Source organism: Gadus morhua, chromosome 23 (assembly GCF_902167405.1).
Source record: "Gadus morhua chromosome 23, gadMor3.0, whole genome shotgun sequence".
NCBI lineage: Eukaryota > Metazoa > Chordata > Actinopteri > Gadiformes > Gadidae > Gadus > Gadus morhua.
In genome coordinates this window covers 1,956,652-1,978,265 of record NC_044070.1, presented here as the reverse complement: position 1 = coordinate 1,978,265, position 21,614 = coordinate 1,956,652, and the positions used below count along the sequence as shown (strand labels likewise).

General features: G+C 48.5%; 1 protein-coding gene across 3 annotated transcripts in view; it reads right to left on the bottom strand.

Moving 5' to 3' along the window:
* Window positions 1-21,035, bottom strand: part of dlec1 (DLEC1 cilia and flagella associated protein) — a 28,693-nt gene extending 7,658 nt beyond the window's left edge. Inside the window, exons 1-32 of one of the 3 annotated variants that reach the window (XM_030349309.1) lie at window positions 20,918-21,035; window positions 20,663-20,803; window positions 20,407-20,557; window positions 20,038-20,151; window positions 19,741-19,940; window positions 18,817-19,043; window positions 17,756-17,840; window positions 17,340-17,427; window positions 17,036-17,209; window positions 16,549-16,685; window positions 15,062-15,154; window positions 14,847-14,937; window positions 12,114-12,276; window positions 11,801-11,993; window positions 11,308-11,384; window positions 11,036-11,177; window positions 10,846-10,939; window positions 10,576-10,706; window positions 10,065-10,226; window positions 9,002-9,132; window positions 8,306-8,456; window positions 7,835-7,951; window positions 6,436-6,554; window positions 5,989-6,183; window positions 5,764-5,831; window positions 5,531-5,682; window positions 4,286-4,401; window positions 4,093-4,163; window positions 3,748-4,001; window positions 3,429-3,608; window positions 3,110-3,232; window positions 2,752-2,843 (exon numbers count right to left, since the gene is read on the bottom strand). In XM_030349309.1, coding sequence (XP_030205169.1) covers window positions 2,752-2,843; window positions 3,110-3,232; window positions 3,429-3,608; window positions 3,748-4,001; window positions 4,093-4,163; window positions 4,286-4,401; window positions 5,531-5,682; window positions 5,764-5,831; window positions 5,989-6,183; window positions 6,436-6,554; window positions 7,835-7,951; window positions 8,306-8,456; window positions 9,002-9,132; window positions 10,065-10,226; window positions 10,576-10,706; window positions 10,846-10,939; window positions 11,036-11,177; window positions 11,308-11,384; window positions 11,801-11,993; window positions 12,114-12,276; window positions 14,847-14,937; window positions 15,062-15,154; window positions 16,549-16,685; window positions 17,036-17,209; window positions 17,340-17,427; window positions 17,756-17,840; window positions 18,817-19,043; window positions 19,741-19,940; window positions 20,038-20,151; window positions 20,407-20,557; window positions 20,663-20,803; window positions 20,918-21,031 — 4,346 coding nt within the window. In that variant the 5' untranslated portion in view covers window positions 21,032-21,035. The remainder of the gene's footprint in view (window positions 1-2,751; window positions 2,844-3,109; window positions 3,233-3,428; window positions 3,609-3,747; window positions 4,002-4,092; window positions 4,164-4,285; window positions 4,402-5,530; window positions 5,683-5,763; window positions 5,832-5,988; window positions 6,184-6,435; window positions 6,555-7,834; window positions 7,952-8,305; window positions 8,457-9,001; window positions 9,133-10,064; window positions 10,227-10,575; window positions 10,707-10,845; window positions 10,940-11,035; window positions 11,178-11,307; window positions 11,385-11,800; window positions 11,994-12,113; window positions 12,277-14,846; window positions 14,938-15,061; window positions 15,155-16,548; window positions 16,686-17,035; window positions 17,210-17,339; window positions 17,428-17,755; window positions 17,841-18,816; window positions 19,044-19,740; window positions 19,941-20,037; window positions 20,152-20,406; window positions 20,558-20,662; window positions 20,804-20,917) is intronic. The other 2 variants (XM_030349311.1, XM_030349310.1) reach the window with 2 other exon arrangements.
* Window positions 21,036-21,614: the final 579 nt, after the last annotated feature.

The window sequence follows — 21,614 nt, the reverse complement described above, 5'->3', positions numbered from 1 at the left end:
GCAGTTTTAACCCAACTGGTGTGAGTGCGCTAACCCGCCGTGGAAGCAAATTTGCCGCAATCTCAATATTCTTATTGAGATCCATGAAGGCGTTTGACCAATAATCTGGGTCAAATGGCGAAAAGTTTGCTTCTTCCGCGAGTCTTGAGTGTAACCACGTGGTGTACGGTTTAAAGAGACGGCGCGTCTTCATGACGTCGGTTCCTTTTGTTACCAACCTCCGCTGGGCGGGGGGGGGCCCAGCTAAAGTGTTACAACCTCTCTCTCTCTCGCTCTCGCTCGCTCTCTCTCTCTCTCGCTCGCTCTCTCTCTCTCTCTCGCTCTCCCTTCCCCCCTCCCCAACGATAACTTAAGTGTTATATGGTGATAAGCTTCGAGTTCAGCCGGGCCACCATAAGGTATATTTATTACCGGCCCATACTTCCAAACTCTTACGGTGGGGGGAGGAAAGGTCAGGTTTTTAACGTTAATCTAGCTTAGTTGCATATTAAACCGGAGGCTTGGCCGTCGTTTGCCAGGGAGTTCAAATTGGATTGATTCCTCTCGGCCCGGTTCATTTCACGTTTGACATAGGAGTGAATCAAAGTGTGGACAACATCAAATGCGAGCAATAGGTAGAATAAATGAAGATTAGGTCATCCAATATACATAGTTAGTGTAGGACAATCGGGTAGTATGATGAAGGTAACTGTTATTATGAGATACGGTTAACACAGAAGTGATATTGAACATGCAAATTTTAACATTGTTATTTCCCTTTTACATCTTTTTGGTTATAGCAACATGGTTGCACTACGATGTTGTTAGCTTTGGTTGTCATTCAATGCGCATGGCTGAAGCAATGCGCAAGGAGGGATGTAGTGTGAAATTAAATCAAAGTAGATACTGTAAAAAAATTAGAATTCATGGAAATATGTTTTTTAACAACTAACTGCTGTACATGAGTTTGTATTTCTGCAATAGAAACAAAAGTTCCAGAACCAGATGCAGACACACCCGGAGCCTACAAACTACCACCGCCGAGCAAGGACTAACAGTCACATGAGGAGATCAAATAACAGCAGGATTTGAATCGCTCCGGATGGGTTGGTGGCCAGGGCGCTGGTATGATTACAATCCCTCAGGTTAGAATTGGCAGAGAACTCCGGCATTAATGACCCTTTCACAGGATGGATGGAGAATATGTTTGGGAGGTGGAAAGGCAGAATCCAGTAAGTGACCGTCGCGGGAATAAATGCAGAGACCGTGTTAATTGTCACCGGCTGCCGTTGTATTCCCTGCGCACGAGGGCTACTGCATCTGCTGATCACCACAGCAGTGGGCGCTACAGAAGTGCCAAGTGCCATTCAGGCTTACATTACCTGAGGGGCCCGACCCTATCCAGCTGTAATATCTAGAATAGTCACACCTATACTATTCTAGTAGAATCGACTGTATTTAAGATAATCAATATCCCGGATTTACTTGAATAACACATTTTAAAACAACCATACCAGACTATGTTTGTTATTGTGTAGTGTTGCTTGGTTGCGAGTGCAACCCGTTGTTTCTGAATCGCTGCATTGATAATGGTACTGTTGATCTTTGAGACGGTTGTTTACCGGCCACCTGTTGCTGGCACGACGACAACGGAGAACCTGTTTGGAGATTCCCATGATGTAGGAGTAACCTGACAAGGAGGGACGAGTCTTGGGTTCATGAATTACAGGCCCGACGGCGACAGTAGAAACAATGGCTACGATAATAACAACACCCAAAACCACCCACATGCAACAGCGAACCAATGCACGAAGATCACCTGAACCACCCGAATCCATGCTAGGCTATCAATAATCTTGAATTTTTTAAAATTGTATTATGACTACCAATTTTTACTTTACTTTTGCACATGATGAAAATTGTATGACCTTGTAGCACATGACCAAAAGTATTAGCTCAGGATTTCTATTGATAGTTTTGTTTGTGTGCTGTTTGGCCATGTGATTGTATGATAACAAGATTCATGTTCATTGTTGTATTGTTAAATAATGACCTGTATTTCTAATGAGACCCACAATGTGAATACCATTTCAGTGTTATGGCGAGGCGTAGTGGTTTTTCTCTCTTCAAGAGTTGTTTCCACTCCGGTTGATGGTGTTGATGATTGATCCTAATTTGACTATATTTTCGGTGTGGTAAATGGTGTTTATGATTTAAAATATTATTGTATGGTCATCTAAGATGACCAAGGAGGGATTGTTACGTATTTTAAGAATCTAAGCTTCCCTCACTTGTCCACTAGGAAGTAGGACCAAACATATAAGCTGCGTTACCCTCACATAGCCACAAGGGGAGCATGACGTTATTGAAGGCTGCTCCCTCTTCACCTTTAATTAAGTGAAGAAGCCGAAGCCATAACGTCACCCCGGCCACGCCCACTGCATAGGCCACACCCACTTGACGTCCTGTACGGAGGACGTCGAGTGAACGCCCCAGAGATTTTCAGCGACACCCGCGAAGGGTCACGGGCCTCTGCCCGTGGCCCATAGTAGCCAGAGTTATTATCTCTCCACGTGTTAGATACAATTCCCTCCGTACAGCTTCACTTACCATGCCGAAACATGCCGACGACTTTATAATAAATGAAGTGAGTTCAAACAACCCGGGATTGGACAACTTTCTTCGAGAATATGCAACACAACCCACCAGAGCTCTCTGTGTGGCCGCCTTCCCTAGAGATACTGAATGGGTTTCAGGATACATGGTACTTACAGCGCCGCCCTGACCACTGCCTGCAGATCCACCCTCACAGGCTCCAGGTCCAGACCCTGGGCCCTCTGAACCTTACCTGGGACACACGCCGCCTGAGGAGTAGAGTTGAAGACGTTGAGACGTATCTGTCTGAGGCTATGAGGCACAGAGAGATAAGATTCTGTTCACTACTCATATACATATGCTGAATCATTAAGCAGACAAGAGCCTGAGACTATCCATCACTAAAGACCAGGAGGCCTTCAATGGGTTCAGAGACCCTGAGACTACACATTCAAGAGCTCCAGAGCCCTGAGCACCAGCCCCAGCTGCAGACTGATGTGCGTCAGGGGGTTGGAGTGTGTGCATGGAGGCGTACCCTAGGCTCCAGACTCATGAAGCCCAGGGCCAGGCCCCGGCAGGTGGCCTGGCCGAGGTCCCACGACAGGCTCAGGGGGGTGAAGGCGACATGGACGGTAGCGCTCCCCTTGGCCGGGACCACCTGGAGGGGGTGTAGAAACGGGCACACAGGGGTCAGAGGGCCTGCTCTACCACAAGGCGGCAGCTGATGGGGTAGTACACGGCTTGTCACAGGTGGGAGTGGTGGACCACATTGTCACCACTAATCAACCATTAGGCGCAGCATATCAGACGCTAATGGAGGAGCACAGCTTACTGCACTGTCACAGGTAACTGACCACTTGCTGTGGAGTGATGCAGTATGGGTAGTCGGAGAGGATGCCTTTATGTGGCCGGATGTAGACGGAGAAGAGCTTCCTCTTTTGCCGCTGTGGAGAGCAAGCCCCCTCTTCCTCCTCCTCTTCCTCCTTTCCCACCACTGCTTCCTCTGTGGTCGGGGAGTGGTCACCAACTACATCCTGTGGCAGATGAAACCGAAAAATGTCAGATTTCTTGTTCCTATGAAGGAGTTTTAGTACAAAGCCACAAGAAAATCACTTGTTATCAAATTGTTCTTATGTCTTTTGATATTGTTTAGTTTGTTTCCTCTGAACTCACAGGCTCACTCTGGAGGGAGGAGCTTGTTCGCTCAGAGCTTGGCGTGTGCTCTCTCTGCCACAGAGATTGGACGTTGTTGTTAGGGAGGGCCAAGGCCCCGCCCACAAGCTGGTTGCCGTCGGCATCCTTAAGGGGGAAGGAGTCTCCGTAGGCCACCACCATGTCCAGAAGCTTCCGCTCCCGCTGGGGGTCCACATTGTGGGGGTCCAAGTTCTGGGCATCCACGTTGTAGGTCTCCCAGTCCAGGCGGACGTCTGGGGGAGAATCAGGAAGACCACGCTTACACGGGGGTCTAACATCTAAACATATACTCTAACACGATGATGACATGATGATATACGTCACCATATGGGCTGGGGTTGATGATACGAAGACAGCGGGAAACTGTGTCTCCCCCCGACAGGTGAGTACCAAACCTAAGGACAAGTCGATTCAATTAAATGATTCCCTGGTTAATGATATCAGTACATCAGTACACCGTCCAGCTGACGACACCGCAGCTGGGCCAGCTGTATGAATCAAGATAAGAGCCACCCACTGCAATGTGGGCCCCTGGTGCTGGTCTTCAGGGCGCGGCCCGGACATCTGGAAGTACAGCGGACAGCCGCTGACACGCATCTGGACGGGGATGAGTCGGGGCCGCAGACCGCCTACCTGGGGGCCACAGACCAGACAACCGCAGGAGAGAATAAGGGAAATACGGTATGATACATTACGATAGTACTTTATGGTCAGAGCAAGTCTGAAATGTGTCTTGAATCCCACTAGCTCTAAGTACAAACATTACAGACAAGACATCAGGACAGGACATCATAAAGGACATCAAGATAGGACCCACAAATAAAAGAAAAATACATACATTCATCATAGCATTACAACAGACGCGAACATTTGGAAGGAGAGAAATGTCGGACAAATGACGTAGATCTTGCTTCATTTATATGAGAAAAGTAACAAATATTACTTTACTATGACTATGGCTATCTCTATACTATTAGTATTAACAATCCATGTATTCATTAATTGGATCAAAGTGTGTGCTTTCATCAATAAATCAAATAAAGTGATTTGGAGTACTTAAGGAGTAGGTAGGGGTAAGGTAAGGGACCCTGCTCCAGAATGTCCTTAAGGAGCAGGTAGGGTCAAGTTAAGGGACCCTGCTCCAGAATGTCCTTAAGGAGCAGGTATGGGTAAGGTAAGGGACCCTGCTCCAGAATGTCCTTAAGGAGCAGGTAGGGGTAAGGTAAGGGACCCTGCTCCAGAATGTCCTTAAGGAGCAGGTAGGGGTAAGGTAAGGGACCCTCCTCCAGAATGCCTCCATGTAGATGCGGACCATGGGGTACGACCCAAAACCTTTTGGCTTAGAGTACAAAATAACAGTACACCATCCTTCCCCCCACAGAAGGCCGCTCATCCAGATGTTTTCTGAGGCCCTGACTAGCGTCAGGTTAAGATTGCAATGAGAGGACATTTTGAATATGTATTGCATTATATGTACATGCATGTGTATATGTATATATGTATATATGCATAGAAGTATGCATGTGTGTGTACTTTATCCATATTTGGGATATAGTTGGTTTTCAAAAGTATGTCAAGTGTCTTTGCTTAAAAGACAAAGTATTCTTATCCTCATTATTAAGATCAGATGAGTTGTAATACAGTAGCTCTCCTTGTGAGGCGTTGTGTATGTTGTGTACTTTCAGGCGTCGTTGACCCCTGACCCTTACCGTATAGACCAGGTGGTCCCGGTAGTGGCCCCACGTTGACCCCTGACCCTTACCGTACAGACCAGGTGGTCCCGGTAGTGGCCCCACGCGTCGCTGTACGCCGTGACGTCCAACAGCCGGGTCTCAAACGACGCCAGCGTCCCGGAGCTGGGTCGGGCTAGGAACACCGCACCCCTCCCACCGCTCAGCAGGTCCTCTGTGAGGTCTGTCACACACACACATGAAGGTCAGGGCTCTGATTCCTGAACAGAGGTTCTGGTCCAAACGCGGATGGGTAGACCCCCACCCTCGTGGGCTTTCAGCTCCAGCTTCCTGGCCTGGACGGAGTGGAGCGGCTTCTTTCGGTACTTGAAGCTGAAATGCAGGTGAAAGTGTTTTAGTAAGTGAGTGAACGGTGCTCTCCCTCTGTCTGTCAGTTGTGATTTGCAATATTTGAAAGGCACTTTCAAAGGCACTGAGATCAGATTATTCAGGTCGGATTCAATGCTGGTCCTGTCACGTGGCATCTTACCCTTTCTGTGATTGGCTGTTGGATCCTGAGGACGCAGGAGCATGAGCCTTAAAGTACCGGGCCTCTACCTTGAAGGGGGCGGCAATGGCAGAGTGGTTGGTGATGGCCATCTGCAGGGTGACCTCTCTCCTCAGGACCATATCGTCTCCAAAGTCCAGCAGCAGTGGGGCAGCGTGCCCGTCTGGAGAGGAGGAGCTATTGAGAGAGACGGGGCCAAAGAACAGCGCCACGCTAAGGACTCCCAGACTCCCAGCTCAAAACCCTTTGTCCTCAGTCTCCCTGTGGGCATCCTTTAGCAAGATGTTTAATCCCTACCTGCTCCTTAATGCCACGCATCTGAAACTCGCTGTTGGTCACCTGACTGTAGCAAGACCACAGACTAAATGAAAATGTCAGCAATATGTGTTTGGTTTACAAAGAGCCTGCAGGAAGCTAATAGAGAATAACCTCTGGCCGGGGACAGAGTAGGACACGGAGAGCGGCTTGGCTTTGGAGATGAAGCCCAAGACCACGGGGAGATCCATTCCAAGGACACGGCACAGAGCTGTCACACCCCTCACCTCTGACTAGAGAGAGAGAGAGAGAGAGAGAGAGAGAGAGAGAGAGAGAGAGAGAGAGAGAGAGAGAGAGAGAGAGAGAGAGAGAGTAAGATGATCTGTATGCAAAGTTGACCTTGTTGAAATGCAGAGCAAATGCTCCAACACAAAACACTTTACATTCGCTACAACGGCCTCCGATGACCATATAACGTGAGCTCCAACCTAGAACCCATATGTAAGGGATGATGCAATTAGAAACATTTCACTATAGCAAAATAAACAAAGCAATAATAAAATAAGAGCAGGACAAAAAAGCAGGGTTTAAACCTGGTATAATGGACCAGAGACCCAGAGGGACCCTAGAGGGTTTAAACCTGGATCTAAAGGGCCCAGAACGTTGATCCAGCTAAAGTCTTTACACCGCGCAGCTGGGTGGACCTTTGTCATGCCATCCACTTCTGCCACCTAGTGGGGCCCAGTCTCTCATCATCCACTCATCTCCCGCACTCTACACACTTGCCGGCAATCTTCCATCAGCATGCAATATTTCAACCCCTATTTACCAGACAATCACCGCTAGATCGTTGTTTCACACCTAACAGTCAGTACCTCTTCCATGGCCCTTCCTAGTTTCTAGATTGCTTAGTCCTTGTGTTCCGTTGCTCGCCCTAAAAATCTCCCCCCTGTGTAAAGGGTTGCTGAACCCTCGCCTGTCTGACTACCCTCCTGTCGCCCAACCCTCCCCTTTCAGACTGCCCGCCTGCCATCAAGCCCTAAAGCCCCGCCTTTACTTATTTGTGTCCCTCAGTAGAGACCCTTTCGTTTGTCTGAAAGGGTGTGTCTTGAGCATTTGGGTCCACTCGCTCTACTTCCCCATAACAACCTTGCTGAGGGTAAACACAACAGTGGTATGAAACACAGAGCATCTTCCTCAGTTAGGTTCACGATATGAGGACACAAAGGTTAAAAACCTATTATTCCCTTATTTGTGTTGTACAGTCCTTCCTGTAATCACAATGCACTACGTGGATGTGGTTGTTTTCCTACACTTCTGAAAAAGCAAAATTTTAAAGAACTAAAACGACAAATGAAATATGCAGGTTTTTCTTAAGGAAGAGCGATGTGAGGCAGAGCGATGTGAGGTAATTGGAATCACCCGTAACGCAATCTGGGGAGTCAGTCTTCTAGAGAACCCTAAGACCACGTCACAGCAAAAGATTAATGGCACAGTGACCCTCACTGGTGGATGAATACAAACAGGTACGCCTCAGGAGGTTAGGAGCACCCTTCAGGAGGAACGTGCTCACTTCCGTGTGTGTGGTGAACTCAGCCGTGACCTCCAGGGTGGCGTGAGGGGCCAACGTCCCGGAGGGGGGCTGGAAACTGGCGGTGCACAGGGCCGACTGCTTCCCCTGCAGTTGGGGCTGGCAGAGGAAAGGGCAGATCATATGGGTTTGCTGGAAAAACCAAGGTACAGCTCTGACAGCTGCCGGGCGCTCTTTGGAATATAATGGATGTCAATTTAACACCAACTGCCCAATTTTGGTCCAGCCATACGCCGCTAGAGGCTGATTTACAACTCAACAATGCTCGGGTAACAACCAAGACTTTAAGGAGGATGATAGAAATTGTAGGCATAGTTAAGTTTGTTCAACTCTGTTAAGCCTTTCACCTTTCAGATGTTACTGTAACAATGTTAACGGATGTTACCAAAGCCCATAATACCTTACCTCTTATTATACAAAAAGCATGCCAACATCCAATCAGAGAGAGCGTACCATCCAGGTGAAGTGGGCGGGCAGCAGGGTCTGGTTGAACAGGACCACGACCCCCCTGGCGGGGACCCCCATGTAGATCTCAGAGAAGGCAAGCTCAGGGCTCACCAGACACACCTGGGGGGTCTGGACGTCTGCCTGCACTGACAGGTAACTATGACGACAGGAAGGAGGCGACAGAGGAGCAGGAAGAGCAGTGAAGGTTAGAACTCTAAGATGAGGCCGCTGCCACAGCAGAGCTGGGACACAAGATGGAGTCCTAGAATACAGTGGAACCATATTATTAACATTCTTTCATCCACATGAACGAAGATTGAAGTCATACGACCTCGAGTTAATAATATCAGTAGATATTTATATCAATGAAATCCCCTCCTTTTTATGAGAATGCTTGTTTACCAAATACAAACAATGGGCTGTTTGACGACCAATTGTGCCAAATGTGACGGCCATTAATATCAATCGAAATAGAAGAAGAAAGTGTGTCATCCGATGGAAGGGTTCTATTTATACTAAGGGAAGAGAGGCATGCGAATCATCTTCTGCATGGTTAGCGCATTAGCGTGCTGAACCACGAGACAGCGCTTAGAGGCTGGTTCCCCCCTACCGAGGCTGGTTCCCCTCCAGTGAGGCTGGTTTCCCCCCACCGAGGCTGGTTCCCCCCCACCGAGGCTGGTTTCCCCCCCCACCTAGGCTCACCATCCAGAGCCCTGCTCTACGCTCAGCTCCAGCAGGGCCTCGAAGTGTCTGCAGGCCCGCCCTCTGAACACCACCTCGACACTGCAGGACGCCTGAGGGGCCAGCAGCCCTCTGCACGGCTCCACCACCAGCTGGGAGGAGAGAGCACCCCTAGGGGTTAGACTAGGACACTAAGGAGGAGGGAGCACACCTAGGGGTTAGACTAGGACACTAGGTGGAAGGAGAGAGCATACCTAGGGGTTAGACTAGGACACTAAGGAGGAGGAGAGAGCACACCTAGGGGTTCGACTAGGACACTAGGGAGGAGAGAGCCTACATAGGGGTTAGACTAGGACACTAGGTGGGAGGAGAGAGCACACCTAGGGGTTAGACTAGGACACTAGGGAGGAGAGAGCACACCTAGGGGTTAGACTAGGACACTAGGGAGGAGGAGAGAGCACACCTAGGTGTTAGACTAGGATACTAGGTGGAAGGAGAGAGCACACCTAGGGGTTAGACTAGGACCCTAGGTGGGAGGAGAGAGCACACCTAGGGGTTAGACTAGGACACTAGGGAGGAGGAGAGCGCACACCTAGGGGTTAGACTAGGACACTAGGGAGGAGGAGAGAGCACACCTAGGGGTTAGACTAGGACACTAGGGAGGAGAGAGCACACCTAGGGGTTAGACTAGGACACTAGGGAGGAGAGAGCACACCTAGGGGTTAGACTAGGACACTAGGGAGGAGGAGAGAGCACACCTAGGGGTTAGACTAGGACACTAGGTGTTTGTCAGCAAGTGCAGAATTGATCAAATATAGCAGGTTTGTGAAATTAGATTAAAAAAAATTGCTACCATTTCAACTAGCTTAAAATGACCTTGACATAATGGTCAGTAATGCTGACTATTAGTGAGTTCAATAATGTTAGCAATAAAAAACTCTTTAATTGATGCACTCTACAAATGCTGACTAGCCCGTAATTCACTCTGTGTACAATAATCATAATATCGACCCTCCCACTCCCCCTAAACCCCTCCCACTCCCCCTAAACCCCTCCCACTCATCATCACAGCTGTTTCAGGTACCTGTGGGGGCTGGTCTTCTGTTCCTCCAGGGCCGCCCCCATCCAGGCTCCAGAAGGCCTCCAGGGGGGAGGTGTTGTTTAGGAGGACGGTGGTGCGGCTCTCCTCCCCCAACCTCAGGAGCCCAAGGTCCAGGCTGGGCTCACTGAGGGTCAGACTTGGGCCCTAGCAGGAGGAGATCCAGAGAGGAAGGACATGTTAGAGGCCCATGCTGGGGTGATATAGAAGGCTGGATGGATGGATGAAGACTAAAATTCCGATCCGATTCCAATCCGATTATGGAACAGTGTGAGAACGTGAAGATGGATAGACGATGGAGAGATGGATTAGTGGTGAAAAATGGATGGATGGATGGATGGATGGATGGATGGATGGATGGATAGATGGATGGATGGGTGGATGGATGGATGGATGGATGGATGGATGCATGGGTGAACGGATGGAGGGATTGATGGATGGGTGGATTAATGAATGGTTGAACAGATGAGAGAGTAGAAAGATTGCTCCTTCCTACCTTGAAGCAGACCTCTACGGGCAGGCGGAGAGGCTGCTGCTGGTGCTCTATGTGGCACAGCAGGCTGGTGACCAGCCTCCCCGGTCTCCCCCCCGTCACCACCAGATCCAGCTCCACACACGACTCCACCTCTGGACCCAGACACATGCATCACCACAAGACCTTCCCCCCCTCCACTCCATCCTATTCACCCTGTCTCAGTGGCTTCAGCCCCACCTTAAGCAAAGCAAGACAGTAGCACTCCATGAAAGGAGTGAACGCTGAACACACCTAGTTCACCCCTGCAGGGCTCCACCTCCAGTGTGTGACTGTCGTCCATTCTCTTCCAGTGAAAGAGGACACTGGATTTACTGTGGTTCCACATCTATAGAGAGATAACGACAAAAGGAGCAGGATAAAGCACCAGGTGCCATGAGCGGCCTGACAAACCACAAGACAAACACAAGGTTGGAGGCCCAACCTTGAGTCCCATGCGAGTCGGGGTGCCCATGAACAGCTCCCCAGGATGGACGATGGCGCAGGGCTCCAGGCGCAAGTGGTAGGGCTCCGTCGACCCCTTAACCTCGATCTCCATGACGATCACGTCGCTGATCTTTGGGGCCCTGCATTTCCCATAATCCAAGACATCAGCGTTGAAGTCAAAACCCATCATTGCAATGGGGATCCATTTAGTGGTGTTGGATGTTACTACGAGTATGTGGATACTCCTGATCCCCATCCCATAAGCCATACCCGTTGTCACTGGACTCTTTGGGACTCTGGGGAACGTCCCGGACCACCAGCTGACACACACTGTGGTGGTCCTTCAACTGAAGAGAACAACAACACTTGGCAACGTTTCATCATCGTTTCCCATGCAGTTGATTAGCTCGACAGCTTCTAGGAACAAGTCGATGCTCTCATGTTTTTTTGCCTGCAAGTCTTGCCGTTGATATTCCGCCATACAACGATGAGTGTCAAAATAACAGCGTGCCGTCATGAACAGGCTGCTGTTCTGACACTCACATTTTCCCTTAACACTGGTGTTTCCATGTTTGTTACTGTGTGTGTAATGCTCTCTCTCTCTCTCTCTCTCTCTCTCTCTCTCTCTCTCTCTCTCTCTCTCTCTCTCTCTCTCTCTCTCTCTCTCTCTCTCTCTCTCTCTCTCTCTCTCTCTCTCTCTCTCTCTCTCTCTCTCCCTCTCCCTCTCCCTCTCCCTCTCTCTCACTCAGGTCTGTATCCGTACTTCCTTGGGAAGGTAAGTGAATTCAAACTCCTGGTCCAGGCGAGGAGCAAGGCAGCCAATCAGGGGGCTGACGTTGAACACGAGGTCTGCGGCCGGGTGGAAGAGGATGCGGTCGGGGTTGGCCTCCTCTCCTGGGAGCAGCCACTGCAGGTTGGGCCTCATGATCTGCCAGAAGAAGGGGAGATCCAGGTCGCTGCAGGAGAGAGAGAGAAAGAGCGACTGGTACTGGGAACAAACATGTCCCCCATGTGTCTCCCCCTGCCCTGGTGGTGGTTAGATGGTTCAGAGTGCCTCCTGTCCCCAGGCCACTCACGTGTTGTTCCTGATGATGACCGCCCTGCGCTCCACACACTGGGGGTGACATGAAGGGAAGCGCACAAAGTGCTCCGCTGACAGGTCCTGCGCCTCCCCCACAACAGGAAGTGTGTTCTCACCAGACACGGATATCAACTCCAGGGCGATGGTCTGCCCCTCGCCTGAAGATAAACACACACACACAACCACACACACAGGTAAGAAAACACACACACGCCAACACACACACACTCACACACAAACATGTTACAATACACACACACACACACACACACACACACACACACACACACACACACACACACACACACAGATAACAAAACACACACGCACACGTCGCACACACATACAGGTTACAGAACACACACACACACGCACACAGGTTACAAATCACACACAAACACAGGTAAGAAAAAATCACACACAAACACAGGTAAGAAAAAACACACACACATTCACACAAACATAGGTTACTAATCACACACACACACACACACACACACACACACACACACACCAGAGTTCCCGTTGTCCGGTAATTACCGGTCTTTGACCGGAAAAAAATGAGGAGGACCGAAAATTCTAAATGTCTCCGGTCAGAATGACCGATTGGAAATAAGGCCCCGTCCACACGGAGCCGAAACGGGCGAAAACGATCCGGTTTCGTTTTATGCTTAATGTTCAAGGCGCTGGTTCTCCACAGAAAAAAGTGGAGCGCATCAACCCTGCGCTCATACAGCATGCGCGCTGTATCCAAACATTCAGTCACGAGGAGATTCAACCAATGAGCAGAACAAAATTGAGCAGGTCCTATGTTCCCGGTTTTCCCCAAAAAGGGTCCTATGTTCCCCTGTAGCCATACATACCGGGGAGCATAGGACCCTTTTTGGGAAAAGCGGGGAACATAGGACCCTTTTCCCAGAAAAGGGTCCTATGTTCCCCGCAATCTATCAATCTTTAAAAATATTAGATTTGGCTGTCATTACGCATTCGCGTTATGACAGCCAATCGGCGTTCAACAGAGTGACATGTCTAACGTAACAGCCAATCAGCGTTCAACAGGCCAACTCAGTGCAGTGCAGTCCGGGGTGAACTGCAGCATGGAGGAGAAAGTGATTGTTGCCGTTTGCGACTCCCGGAGCTCTTTATATAATAGTATATAATATAATTGTATAATAATATCACGGCCAAAAGCTCTGTGCACCTCCGGATGGCCGTAACGCGGGGAGCTCTCGTAGGGATTGGGCTTCTCGGGGTTTGTTTACCGGCGTATGAATATACTGCGTCAGGTTCTCCGACGTCTCTCCCTCTACCACAAAAGGTAAAGACATGCAATGGTAGTTATCTCGGCCGGAATTTGGCAGTAATGGTGGAAAAAGTAACAGACCGGGGAACATAGAACCCTTTTTAAAAAAAGTGTCCTATGTCCCCCGGTCAAATACATATCGGGGAACATAGGACCCTTTTTTGGGAAAAGCAGGGAACATAGGACCCTTTTTTAAAAAAAAAAGGGTCCTATGTTCCCCAGTCTCATACAAAGAGGGGAACATAGGACTCGGGGAACATAGACACGCTCCCCTATAGACTACCGTAGGTTTATGAACTAAACGGCGGCAAGCTAGCGAAAGCCGGCGGCAAGCTTTGCGGAGCACCGGTATTTAACAACCATGGCGAATCAAAATATGATCACACACTTCTTCTTCGTTATATAGCCTGCCTATCAATTTTTCTAAGTGTAATAAACAGGGACAATATCCAACCGTTTTTTTTCCAATTTGACCGGTAAAATGAAACCTTCCCGGTCACATGACCGGCACCAATTTCTTCTAGCGGAAACACTGACACACACACACACACACACACGCACACACACAGGTAACAAAATACTAGAGCTGTCAGTTAAACGCGTTATTAACGGCGTTAACGCAAACCAATTTTAACGGCGTCAAAAAAATTATCGCGCGATTAACGCGATTGTTTTATTTAAAAAAAAATAAAAAAGATTTTTTTTTTTTTTTTTTCTTTGGCTCAAACCATAGCAGCAGTAGCCTGACTGCTATGTTCAAATGACATTTGTTCAAAGCAGTCATTTAATTGCACTATAGGCTCTTTTTTTGTATCGTCCTGTTCTGATCAGTATATGCCAATGTTGTTATCAATAAAAAATAATTTGCACAAGGCAAGCCGATGCACTTCACCATGCTGATAAGATAATTAAAATGAGAAGAATTCTTGGACAAAAAAATCAAGGGATATTTGGCATAGAAAAATAATTTGTGATTAAACGCGATTAATCGTGAGTTAACTATGACATTAATGAGATTAATCACGATTAAATATTTTAATCGCTTGACAGCTCTACAAAATACACATACACACACACACACACACACACACAGGTAAAAAAACACACACATACACAGGTTACAAAACACGCACACACACACACACACACAAACACACACACTCGACGGGTAACAAAATACACACACACACACACACACACACACACACACACACACACACACACACACACACACACACACACACACACACACACACAGGTATAAAAAAACACATACACACACACACACACACACACACACACACAGGTAACAAAACACAAACAGACACACCACCGGTAACAAAACACAAGCCCAACCCTCTTCCACACATAAAATGACTTCCACAAAGCATACATCAACACACACACCGGCGCAGAAAGGCTCACCCTGAACCGTGATATCCTTCACCTGGCAGTTGTCACACACCACCGTGAAGTCCTGGCTGTAGCTCTCAGCAGCCGTCGGGAAGAAGACCACCTATACACACACCATGTCAGAAGGGCTGTGAATGTGTGTGTGTGTGTGTGTGTGTGTGTGTGTGTGTGCGTGTGTGTGTGTGTGCGCGTGCGCGTGCGCGTGCGTGTGTGTGCGATGGACTCACCTCCAGCACAGTGGCCTGGCCGGGTTGGAGCTGAAACAATGAAGGACCGACAGCAAACGGAGGTTCCTCTGCAAAGCTGGTCATCACCACAGACTAGGAATACACATGCATACACATAAATATATATATATATACTAGAGCTGTCAGTTAAACGCGTTATTAACGGCGTTAACGCAAACCAATTTTAACGGCGTCAAAAAAATATCGCGCGATTAACGCGATTGTTTTATTTAAAAAAAAAAAAAAAGAAATTTTTTTTTTTCTTTGGCTCAAAACATAGAAGCAGTAGCCTGACTGCTATGTTCAAATGACATTTGTTCAAAGCAGTCATTTAATTGCACTATAGGCTCTTTTTTTGGTATCGTCCTGTTTTGATCAGTATATGCCAATGTTGCTATCAATAAAAAATTATTTGCACAAGGCAAGCCGATGCACTTCACCATGCTGATAAGATAACTAAAATGAGAAGAATTCTGGGACAAAAAAATCAAGGGATATTTGGCATAGAAAAATAATTTGCGATTAAACGCGATTAATCGTGAGTTAACTATGACATTAATGAGATTAATCACGATTAAATATTTTAATCGCTTGACAGCTCTAATATATACATATATATAAATACCTATATATACAAATACATGAATACATACATATATATATATTTACATAAATATACATAGATACATATATATATAAATACATTTATTATACGGCTCCTCTCAATGCCGTGGAACGCTCCGTTCACTTGCATGGGCCCTTCACAACTTCCGGCGGGGTATTATATTTGATAATTCACAGTTGCTAACTTTAATAGGTTCATGGTTGCTAAGTATAATAGACCGCTGTCAAGGAAAATGGATTTTTTGCCGTCTTTCGTATCCCTCCGTAAGTAGTCCGGTAATTTATCAACCCCAGCGTACTCCTTTGCTAAGTGACGCCAACGTCTTTGGCAGACTATTTCTCTGCTGATCAACACTACGAATGCCGGTAACAAATATATTCTAAAAAGACACACGGTGTGAAGTTATTTTTTAACGTCTCCGGACATTATCGAAAATAAACCCCTTCATGGCGAACCAGACACCTCCGCTTCGCGTCGGTGTCTGGTTCGCCCTGTCGGGGCTTATTTTCCCGATAATGACCGGCGTTCTATACATTATCCCTTACATATATATACATAAACATATACATACACATTTATACATATAACGTATGATATATATACGTAATACATATATAAGCATATATATGCATATACACATTTAAACATATTCATACGTATAAATCGCAATCTTTGAGGTTCAAACATATCGTTTCCAGGGGATGCAGTAGAAATGGGTGGAACCAACGACCAAATGGAGGCTCGGGTAGGGCAGTATAACCTGGTCTTGGGGGTTTGATCCCAGCCTAACAGTACTGGGATGTCTGAATCCCCTGCCTGTTGCTCTGGATAAAGGACGGGTGGTTAATATTGGTAGGCCTACCCTCAGGTTAGAGGCTGGCCACTGGCTCCTGGGGATGACGCAGAAGGTTCCGGCGCTGAGGCCTTCGTTACAGCACAGGTACTCCACAAACTTCAGCGCCCCCACCAGGCTGTAGCCACAGTCCAGGACCCGGGGCACTGTGGACCGGAGGATCACAAACACCTCTTCACTCAGGACCTTCTGCAGGGAGGGCTGCACAACAATGGTGAGCCACCATTCAGAGCGGGCCGAACAACAACAGGAGGCTAATGTCTACCGTCCTATGTGTAGGCCTGCTGGGACGAGGCTAGTGCAGGATAATAGAGGTAGGGTGTTCCAACCCCGGCCCATAAGGTTCGATCCCCATGTCCACCGCCTAGATTCTAGGCATCCCTTACGGTAAGTAGAGCCCTGCACACGTCTCTTCAGTGGACAGTGGTCCTGTTGGGATCTTAAGAGGTGTACACCCAGCAGCATGTGCCTGACTGGCTGGATGGTAAAGACTCACAGGTCAGTATGGGGGGGGGGCGCCGGGCCACCAGGGGCACCACCATGGGGTAGGGGGCCTGGGTCTCCACCACCAGGCAGTCCTCGTAGTCCCCCAGGGAGTCGGGGGCGAAGCGGACCATGTATTTACAGCTCATCCCCGGGGCAACCATGCCGCCCTCGCCAGGAAACCGGCCTGTCGGGTCACATGACACAGGTCACATGACACAGGTCACATGTCACGGTGAGCTTGGTGTCGCTCCCCTCTACAAACAGACACCGAGAAACAGACCACAGCCAGAGCTAGGGCCAGGGCTATCACTCACCGAGGCCGATGGAGAAGTAGCTTGTGGTGGGAGGGAGCACTCTGACGTGACGGCAGCTGGCTGTCAGGTTCTTCAACTCCACTGAGGTCTGAGGGGGAATTGAGAGCAGTGTCAACAGTTTCTTACGAATTTTTCCATTGCAATGTAAAACTGCATATGCAGCGGTACCAACTCTGTTGAAACACAGACTGAATCCAACTGGTACAACGTGACATCACAGGGCCTCAGTCTGAGCCAATAAGAAAGAAGCAATAGGATATCTCTGAGCCTTTTGCCTTCACCATTAAGTGTGTGTTAATGTTTTAAGGATAAGGACGCTTTTAAATAGGATGGGTTAGGAAGCATTAACTAATCAACACACACAGAGTTGAGTGGAAGGAAGCCTAATGGACAGTGGCTCCTTGTCTAGGACATACCTCGTACACCTGGCCCACAGTGTATTCAGTGAAGAGCACCACTCGGGGGTAGGCTTGAAATACTGGAACGGACTCATCTGTGGTGCTGATGACAAAGACAACACCACAAGAAAAGCAGTATATGATAGTATACTGAAGAAGGAAATTGCTTTTCACAGGCAACAAGTCAACTTATTTATGACCTTGCTTGTTATGTAATCACCTTGCACTGAGATAAACCTCAACCCAAATCCCATCTTATGCAAAATAAAAGTGTGGTTTAGTGTGGTGTCTAGTGTGGTGTGGTGTGTTGTCTAGTGTTGTGATGTGTCTGGTGTGGTGTGGTGTCTAGTGGGGTGTGGTGTCTAGTGTGGTGTGGTGTGGTGTCTCATGTTGTGTGGTGGTGTGGTGTGAGGTGTCTAGTGTGGTGTCTAGTGTGGGGTCTAGTGTGGTGTGGTGTGAGTTCTAGTGTGGTGTGTTGTCTAGTGTTGTGTATAGTGTGCGTGTGTGTTTTGTATAGAGTGTAGTGATTTAGTGTGCTGTGCTTTTGTGTGATTTAGTGTGCACTGCAGTGCATTCGGTTGCCGTGTTTGTTTGCTCCTTCATTGTTATAAATAAACATATATTTGTTACACTGGACCACTATCTCTGGCTAAATCCATGTACAAACCTGAGTGCCTTGCTAGAATTAAATAACTAGTTTGTGGCGTAGTCTGCTACTGTACTGGGCCTGAGCCCTGTTACTTCTAGAACAGCCTTGGACCTGCCACATTTGTGGTGTCTCAAGGGGTGTCTATTGTGGTGTCTGTTGCGGTGTGGTGTCTTGTGTGGTGTCTAGTGTGGTGTCTATTATGGTGTGGTGTCTAGTGTGGTATGATGGTGGCTTTGTTCTTGGAGTGTAGCAGCAGTACCTCAGCGGGCTATGGTGGGGTGTCGTGGTGTGGTGTGGTTTGATGTCGAGCGTAGCATCAGTACCTCAGCGGGCTATGGTGGGGTTTGATGTGGAGCGTAGCATCAGTGCCTCAGCGGGCTATGGTGGGGTGTCGTGGTGTGGTGTGGTTTGATGTGGAGCATATAAGTACCTCAGCGGGCTCAGTGTCGAGTCTCCCTGCAGCGGCCCTGTCTCTGCCCTGCTCCGGGGTCGGACCAGAGAGTTCATATGCGGGGGAAGGAACCGGGGGTTGCGCAGGAAGTTCTGCCGCTCTTTGAGTTTCCTCAACCCGTCCAAATCCTCCGCTAGATTCCTGCCACTCAACGGCATGACCCGCTTGGCCTCGGAAGGACTCTGCTCCGATCCCCGGGAGCTCTGCTGGAGATTCAAGACACTCATCATTTCCTTCACCTTGGTCATGGTAAATAAGCTGCATTTATATAGTTATTTTTCTGTACACATACATTCACCCATTCATACATTCATACACACATTCACACACCGACTGCAGTGTCAACCATGCAAGGCGACAGCCAGCTCGTCAGGAGCAGTCAGGGTGACGTGTCTTTCTCAGGGACACCTCGACACTCCGCTAGGAGGAGCCGGGGATCGAACTAGCAATCTTCCGGTTACAGGTCAACCCACTCTACAGCCTGAGCCACATGCCGCCGTCATCAATTCATGCTAGTTTAGTCTCACTCTCTCGCCTTGTTTGGCTTGGTCAGAATCAGCCTTGATCTAAGATTCATCTCGTTGAAGGAAGCCTACAGGTAGGCTGCACGGTCGGTATTGAACCTAGTGCTTTACTCCCTTCTCCTCTGACCAATCAGATGCCTCCTGTCATCCTTTCCTTCATATAAAACATATACGCAGCACTATGAGGAAATTATTCTTGTCCAAGAAGACCAGCATAAGACTTCTAATAAGAAGAATTTAGCATAAACACTTTTACATGTATCTTGTACACTGGTTTGAATGTGTTGTATGATTTGCTGTCTATTGTATACTGCATAATATATATATTATTTAAAATATACATATTCTTTTTTTCTATAAAACAAATCACATAGCATACCACAGAATGACTTTTCCTCTTCAGGTCCACGAGGTCCAAGCTGGACTCCAGGGTCCCGCTGCGTTCTGACCCCTCCTGAGGGACGGAGCCAGGCTGGGCCCTGGGCCTGCTCAGAGCCGCATGGCCCTCCTCCTTGGGCTCTCTGCACACATGCATGCTGTGGCTGAAGGTGGGCTTGGCATAGTCCAGGCAGGGCTTCACTAGATGGAAGGATAGAATCAGAGGGGAATTGAAGGGAGTGTTGGAGGTCTCCCTGGTAGGTTCTACGGGGTCATGCAGGGGGTCAGCCGGGGTTACCTTCCGGCGCCCGGCTGGGCTGGCCCTGTCTCGGATGGTAGTCCTGAGGACCAATCAGGTGGTTGGCCTTCAGAAGGTGGTTGTCCACGCACCATACCAAGGTGGACCTGACTGCTGGAGGGGGCCGATAGAGAAGTCCATTCAAACATATCGTTTTTGATGATGAAGATGAAGACGACAACGCATTGATACAGCCAGCCACAAACCATCCAAACATAACACGGCTTGAGGAGAAAGACACGGTAACTCTGTACAGACCTTTGGCTCATTATTGGGCTTGTGAGATTAAAAGTATGCAATCGCTTGAAATCCATATGTCCACCGTTCATCTACCAACCAACAATCTAGAATTCCCGTTTAGAGACCCACCTGAAGGGAGTCCCAGCCCATTGTACAGACCCCCCTCCCCTCCAAGCAGGCGGGCCTTGTCCTGGGACTCTGAGGCCCGGACTCTGGCCTGCAGGAGGTGCCTTTCCAGCATATCGTTCTGTTCCATACGCTGGCCGTACTCCCTGTGGATCTGTACCAGAGACACGGGCAGAATTACATTCATTATCTGATGACTCTGATGATGAATTAATTTTTGCTTTAATTGGATGTGGGATAAATGGATTTATTCCACTACCTGTTCAAGCTCTTCAACGTATTCCTCATGGTAGTCACTTATGCCCCTTTTGGTCTTGGACAGATTGGAAACAGTGTCTCTCCCAATGACTTCTTTAGTGTAAGCATCTTTAAAAATGCTTGCCAACACGTGGGAAACATCCTTTGTACAAGAGGAATAACGGTCATCATAGATCATTTGAACAGTCTCTGTACTAGTGCTTACCTAGGCCTGCTCAGATGGAAACCGTCGGACAGTTTCTGCACCAGTGCTTACCTGGGCCTGCTCAGAGGAGGGGGGAGGAAGGTCCATGGAGGCGTCCTGCTCAGTGGAGGGGGGAGGGAGGTCCATCGAGGTGTCCTGCTCAGTGGAGGGGGGAGGGAGGTCCATCGAGGTGTCCTGCTCAGTGGAGGGGGGAGGGAGGTCCATCGAGGTGTCCTGCTCAGAGGAGGGGGGAGGAAGGTCCATGGAGGCGTCCTGCTCAGAGGAGGGGGGGGGAAGGTCCATGGAGGTGCCCTGCTCAGAGGAGGGGGGAGGAAGGTCCATGGAGGTGTCCTGCTCAGAGGAAGGGGGAAGGGAGGTCCATGGAGGTGTAGTGCTCCCAGTTGGCTAGAATGTCAAAGTTATTATACACGTAACCAACTTGACATGAAAGTTAACTGTGCTTTTCTTTAAGCGACGCTACCGCCATGTTGGTTTACATGTCGTCATGGTAACGTCTCTTAAAGGGGCCGTCTGCGTCGTCATGGTAACGTCTCTTAAAGCCGCTGCGCTTCTGTGTTCTGGTTTCCATTCTTCTCGGTGGACGCTCAGGTTTCACCACAAAACGGCCCTTTAATGACGTTCCTGCGTTTTAAATGCAAAAATTCAACAATGTAATACAACATTTGCATTGGTGAATGCAAAATATTCTTAGGCATAATCGTAGTTGTTCTTCCCCATCCCCGCCGTGCAAACCCTGCAGGTAGACTCA